The sequence below is a fragment of the Bombyx mandarina genome, chromosome 12 (genome assembly GCF_030267445.1).
Source record: "Bombyx mandarina strain Sakado chromosome 12, ASM3026744v2".
Classification (NCBI taxonomy): Eukaryota; Metazoa; Arthropoda; class Insecta; order Lepidoptera; family Bombycidae; genus Bombyx; species Bombyx mandarina.
The window spans coordinates 3,189,706-3,196,744 of record NC_143219.1 but is presented as its reverse complement, the minus strand read 5'-3'; the positions used below and the strand labels follow the sequence as shown (position 1 = coordinate 3,196,744).

The 7,039-nt window shown below is 33.3% G+C and overlaps 1 protein-coding gene across 1 annotated transcript; it reads left to right on the top strand.

Annotated features, from left to right (window-relative positions):
* Window positions 1-965: 965 nt before the first annotated feature.
* Window positions 966-5,466, top strand: Lzm (lysozyme). The gene is made up of 3 exons (XM_028174450.2): window positions 966-1,134; window positions 3,159-3,314; window positions 3,938-5,466. The coding sequence occupies exons 1-3, from the start codon at window positions 1,008-1,010 to the stop codon at window positions 4,066-4,068; spliced, it is 414 nt and encodes a 137-aa protein (XP_028030251.2). The 5' UTR covers window positions 966-1,007; the 3' UTR covers window positions 4,069-5,466.
* The last annotated feature ends 1,573 nt before the right edge of the window (window positions 5,467-7,039 follow it).

Genomic DNA, 7,039 nt, shown 5'->3' with positions numbered 1-7,039 from the left:
AAACAATGAGTCCAAACACGATGAGTTTACAAGTAGTCTAGTCATGATATCCACCCTACAGCTCATCAAGCCTTCAAAGTTACACAGAACTAGCACGTTTCAAGATAAAACAACAGTTAGAGGGGGCTGAAAATATAAATGAACAATTCTGCTATATTTATTCATACGGACATAAGTACTTACTTACAAGTGAATTTAATAGTGTATATTCTTGTTAAGTTCATAACGCGTATATTGCTGGCCATCTCAGGATATTGATCCAAAGTCTAAATGGAAATATATTTAACTCAAATTAACTCATCAATTAATTTCAAATTAACTCATCAATTAATTTCAAATTAACTCAGTGCTTTGCTGCGGAAATATACAAGAGTGATTCCTAGATAGTTGTCGGAGAACAGTTTTTAAAACATAATATATTTAAAACACTTATCTGCTTGTACTTAAATTAAATAAGTAGGTACATTTCAACAAAACTATTTTTTTTCTCTGTTGGAAATAGAAACATCAATACGTATATTTATTAGAAAACGAGAATTCATATGTGCATAATCTTAAAATTCCTACGTGAGGTCAGTGAACTTATGACAGTCACTCTGCAACTCGTATCGAAAAATTTTACAAAAACATCAAGAACACACGCAGAGCACAGAAATCGTTGTGAAAATCCATTGCTGTGTTAATATATTAGTTTCTCATATACACATTAAACAAACTGGACCTCGTACATCCAATTTTATTCATATGATAAGTATATTTTAATTTTGCAGCTAAATTATTAATGTCTATTGTTCGCTTGATGCTTACAATACTTCACAATCGTTCGTATCGTCACGATTTCTTGACCCGTTACGGTGATACGATATGTAGGATTCCCCTCTTACGCTGAACGATTACAAACAAACAACCAGGATAAATATTCTTAGCAATTATTACGTGGGTATATAAAGACGTGAAGACGCGTTAAAGCATCATTCAGTTACTGTAACTCGAAAGATACGATCGAAATGCAGAAGTTAATTATTTTCGCTTTGGTTGTCCTTTGCGTTGGTTCTGAAGCCAAAAGGTTCACGAGATGCGGTCTCGTGCATGAGCTGAGGAAGCATGGCTTCGAAGAAAATCTCATGAGGAACTGTGAGTAACCAGATTCAAATACGTTTTGTTCAGATTCAAACTGTGATATTTTTGTTTTGAGGTTTTTAAAGAAGGCATGAAACATATTCCGATGTATTTTTTTAATGAAAAAATTTCGAACCTAAGTATTGGAAATGTATGAATTAAGTCTTACGAATAAGTTTATTAAATCTCATCCAATTTCATTAGTACAACTTGATAAAAAAGTAATTAATGAAATAATAAAGCATATATTTTTTTTGTACACTTGATAAAATTTCTGCCATTCCATTTTTGGGATATTTATGTAACAATATGCATAAAAATATTATTTTAGCATTAATTTTAATTTTAATTTTAAATACCAATAATAATTAAATACGCTGCATAAAAAAAAAGAACTTAATCTTTTTTTATGAAATAAGTAATTAGGTGAAGCTTTGTAACTATGCTTTATTAATTATTATATTGTATTCTCGTTAAAAATCGAAGTAAATAGAACTATGCGACAACATTTTACACTTCAAAATAGGATCTATTTAAAGATCCATAACAACGGCCATAAGTCTAAGTTCTTAGTTAATGAATAAAGCGAATATTTAGATAATACGCTAGTACTATTTGGACCTCTGGTAGTCAAGTTTGTTATAATTTGTTGCTTAGACGGGTGAATAAGTTCATGGCACACCCCGTGTACAGTGCTTATTGGAGCCTATAGACATCAACAGCGTAAATTGTGAGGCATGAATTTTATGTTTCGGTTCTATAGCACTAGGTTAAGAATCTATTTTGAACCACATTTTTTTTCATGATACATTAATTGGCATTCCCACGTCGAGTCGATAAATCCACTGCGATTTACGTTTAGTACTGGACTAATGCAACAATTAGACACGACCGAAATGTTTTTACCATTGATTTTTGTCTTAGATAACTAAAAAAATTACGATTCGTGAGCATAATTATTTTATTACCATATTAAAAACCATGTAATTTTTAAAAATGAAAATTGCATTAACATAGTCAAGTACAAGCGTTACAACCCAATCGGTTTTATGTAAAACTAGCCGTACTCGCCCGCTTCGCTGGGCATTTCAAATTAACGTTATTATTTATTGTCATTATTATTAGGGAGTCCTTATTCCTCATATAAATATTAGCCTATCCATTAAGTACATGTATTTTCTACATGGATACCAAGTTTCAAGTCAATCGGATGCATGGTTCAGTAGTTATAACGGAACATCCGTGAAAACCACTGTAGATTTATATATTACTATATATTATTATTATTAGGGAGTCCTCACTCCTCATATAAATATTAGCCTATCCATGTATTTTCTACATGGATACCAAGTTTCAAGTCAATCGAATGCATGGTTCAGTAGTTATAACGGAACATCCGTAGAAACCACTGTAGATTTATATATTAGTACTAGCTTTTGCCTGCGACTTTCGTCTGCGTGGAATAGTTACTTTGGCATAACCCGATTTTGAAACATTCTTTATTGGTGCTCCGCTTGTTGGTCTTAGCGTGATGTTATATAGCCTATAGACTTCCTCGATAAATGAGCTATCTAACACTGAAATAATTTTTCAAATCGAACCAGTAGTTCCTGAGATTATCGCGTTCAAAGAAACAAACTCTTCAATTTTATAATATTAGTATAGATCAGCGGTCGAGGAACCTTTTAATTATGTATTACCTCAAAATATTTTTGTGTAAGTTGATATTACCCCATGGCGAGTAACAAAAAATAACGGAATCGCTTGTTTTTAGCATCTTCCATATTGTAGCACACATGAAAATTTTGAAAAAAATATTTTTTTTTTCCTTTCCTTTCATTTCGTTTCATCGTGTTTGAAATCACAACGATTCTAAAGAAGCTTCACTTCAATATATACTTTTTACTCACAGAAGTTTCATTTTTACCCCCCAAATTTTCATTTTACCCCATTTGGGGTAATTTACCTCGGTTCCCCTACCGCTGGTATAGATTAAATGTCACGTTATTGATCAATAAATATACGACATTTTTAAACAGGGGTATGTCTGGTCGAGCACGAGAGCAGCCGTGACACGTCCAAGACGAACACGAACCGTAACGGCTCGAAGGACTACGGATTGTTCCAGATCAACGACCGGTACTGGTGCAGCAAAGGCGCCAGTCCGGGCAAAGACTGCAACGTTAAGTGCTCCGGTAAGTGTTTCATATGCAAATCCATATAATATTTTCACAATGCTCAAAAGTTAATTATACTCAACAAAAATGTTTACGGGTGTCGGCCACTAGTTGGATTCGCTTCGATTAGTTCCTCATTCGTCCTGTACATGGCAGTAACATATTATGTACCTATACTATTTTGTACATTTCCAGAAACCACAGATTGATAAAATTTAATCATTTTTTTAATAAAAATAATGACTTGTATGATTTTTATTTTTTTTATTTTCTGTGTTTAGTTATACAATAATTAAATGCCTTAACTTTAACAAAATATAAGCTTAGGGGCATCTGCTACAAGATGTCGCTAGTTTCCATACAAAAAAATATTTGTCTTATAGTATTGCAGTTTTAGGGCCCTTGTGGTGACGGTATTGTAAGGTGTCCGCAAAAAAATAACTAGATGGCGCTGTTAAATACACTTCGAACACATAGATGGCGCCGATTCTCGCGTTATAGGATTTCGCTTTGGAATTGTTCATGCACTTTTGCTGGGCATAGTACCCTTTCTTGAAACTTGTTCTCGGAAATAATATTTTCTTAAGTACTAGTAATTACGGAAAAAATTTAATACCGGAATGAACGTTTGTTTTTTTCAGACCTCCTGACTGACGACATCACTAAGGCAGCGAAATGCGCTAAGAAAATTTACAAACGTCACCGCTTCGATGCCTGGTACGGTTGGAAGAACCACTGCCAGGGCTCCTTACCTGATATTAGCAGCTGCTAAATTCCACTGTGAACTTCAGCTAGACTTTCGATTCGATCTCCTCAAAACAGAACTATGTGCTTAGTGCGAGTTTTGTAACGTTCTCGATACTGATATCGACTGACTTGATTCGATTTTTACTGGTGATAAGACCTCATGTAAGTCCGCACGGGTAGGTACCACCACCGCGCCTATTTCTGCCGTGAAGCAGTAATGCGTTTCGGCTTGAAGGATGGGGCAGCCGTTGTAATACTGAGACCTTACAACTTATATTTCAAGGTGGGTGGCGCATTTACGTTGTAAATGTCTATGGGCTTCAGTAACCACTTAACTAACACCAGGTGGGCTGTGAGCTTGTTCACCCATCTAAGCAACAAAAAAAAAAGCGTAAAACTTTAATGAAATTTGTATGCAGTTTTGAAGGGTGGGGCAGCCGTTGTAACTATACTTGAGACCTTAGAACTTATATCTCAAGGTGGGTGGTGCATTTACGTTGTGGATGTCTATGGGCTCTAGTAACCACTTAACAGCAGGTGGGCTGTGAGCTCGTCCACCCATCTAAGCAATAAAAAAAAAAGATGGAACAGCGCCCCCTAGCGGCAAACATAGGCAAACATTCCAACTAGGCAAACGTTAACTTTTACGCTATCGAGAACGTTAAAAAAACTCGCACTAAGCACACAGATTGCGTATTCGAATCTAGCGCGCAATTGCTTCGACAAAAATTTGGGGCTATCATTCAATTCATTTAACATTTTAGACATTTAAACAAACACATGTCAAAATGTTTTTTTTTTTAAGCTACCTCGATCGATTTAATTGGAAAACATTGACTATTCGAAGTGTAGGTACTAAAATTGAAATGAAGCTGTTTTTTTTCCTTCATAAGAAAATACCTTCAAAATAAAAGGTGATATTTCCTAAAGATACTGCAAGTCCAAATAGATTTTTGATCGTAATGCGTTTCTTCACATAAACACTACCGTGCCAGATTGAATTTGTCTTAATGAAAACACACGGATGTTTCTCGATGCTCTAGCTGATACTGACGCTAATGTGAACATTATTAATTGAAGTAGCTTAAAATCATTTTAGTGTGTGATCGTTGAGTTAATTTGTTTTCTGACGATCCTTTTCGTCAATTGGAAAATTGTGTGGGTAAAATAAGCCAGAACTTTTAATTGAATTGAAGCCGCGAACGAATTTATTAATGAAAGTCTGCTAATTAAATTGTTATTTGGTAAAATGTGATAATTAGGTTGATTTTAATTTTTTGTTATTTCATTTGGTACCTAACTACAATTATAGCTATTTGTGATCTATTCGGTTAAGACATCTATTGCACAGTAAATTGTAATTATTTTGATTTAAGATGAAATATGTTATTTTAATATAATAATAAACTTTTATTTAATAGAATATACATAGTTTTTTTTTCTTAAGATAATCTTTCAAGCTTCCTTAAGATTCCTATGGATAATAATCATTTCATCATCATCTTTCATTTTTCCATCATCAGCCTTTCATGTTTTATTTCATATATGTAATGAATGATTGAATGTCAATCTGTCATATGACAATTGATAGTTGTTTAAATAAATTTTCGGTTAATGGACGTTTTGAAATGTGTGTTAAAGAATTATTGAAGAAAGGGCATTAAATGTTGTTTCTTTTTGTTTAGAAGAAACGCAATTTCGTCTTTTCTTATTTAAACACCGTAATTACTATTATAAAACAACATTTTTGCTAATATATTGAAAAAATGGAGAAATTAAGATTTGATTTTACAATGAAATCAATGGCGGATGGAAAAACAAACGTCATATGCATAACTTCCATTGCTACACCAAGTGGACAAGTTTTTGGTATTCCAGTCGAATATCAACCTGTAAATCTTCATAAGGTGATCACAACTACTCATAACTACACCAGAGTAAAAAACTCTTTAGTAAAAAGGCATCAAACGAGGAAAATATGGATAACTGTGACGGAAGAAATTTCAAAAACATATTTGGATGAAGAACAAAATTTGCAATTCAATGATTGTTATTTGGAAGAGATTTCAGAACAACCTGTTAGTTATGAAACGACATCTAGTGATTCTAATCACATGCTTGAAAAACTGTTAGAAAAACTACAAGAACAAAAACAGCAGAAACCAGAAAAACAAAATTTAGGGAAAATTGCAAAGGATTTTATTATAGAAAAATTCAACGGCCGTAATTCAAATGCATTACATTGGATCAAAGATTTTAATAAGGAATGTGAACGTTTTCAAATAAACGAGGATAAAAAAAAAATAGAAATTTTGAAGAACTTCTTAGAAAATGCTAGTGTAGATTGGTACAGTTGTATGCTGATGAAGCTTACAGTAGAATCAGAATGGAGCAAATGGGAGAAAAAAAATTGTGAGACATTTGCGAACAAAGGATGGTCCTCCACTAGATATGCTCTTGCCTTTAAATATCAATCGGGATCCTTACTTGAGTATGCTTTAAGGAAGGAGAAATTATTGTTGGAAGTCAGGAAGACAGTGGATACCGGAACAATTATTGATCTCATGGCATTTGGTTTACCCAATTATGTGGCGGACAAGATTGACAAAGAAACATTACAAAGAACGGAAGACCTTTACAATGAGATAGGAAAATTGGAACATCTGGTGATGAAAAATAAATATGAAAAAAGGAACAGCTCATATAATTTAGATAATAAAGGGAAAAAGATTGACGAAAAGAAACCATGCCCAATCTGTTTAAATGAGAAAAAAGGGAAACGGTTCCACCCAGAGGACAGCTGTTGGTTCAAAGAAAAAAATAAAAAAGCTGTGGTAAAAACAGTAAATAATTCAGAATTGGAAATAGAACTGAATGAGACAAACCCAAAAAACTAGAAATACCACCATTAATAAAAATAAGTTTACAAATAAATGACACTTTGAAGGTTTCTGGAATTTATGACTCTGGATCTAATGTTTCTTTAATAAATGCAA

What these genes read in the sequence shown, in the direction of transcription:
- Lzm (XM_028174450.2), top strand. Translation starts at nt 1,008, where the DNA reads ATGCAGAAGTTAATTATTTTCGCTTTGGTTGTCCTTTGCGTTGGTTCT. An exon ending in AGAAAATCTCATGAGGAACT is followed by an intron (nt 1,135 to 3,158) that starts GTGAGTAACCAG and finishes ATTTTTAAACAG; the next exon opens with GGGTATGTCTGGTCGAGCAC. An exon ending in CTGCAACGTTAAGTGCTCCG is followed by an intron (nt 3,315 to 3,937) that starts GTAAGTGTTTCA and finishes TGTTTTTTTCAG; the next exon opens with ACCTCCTGACTGACGACATC.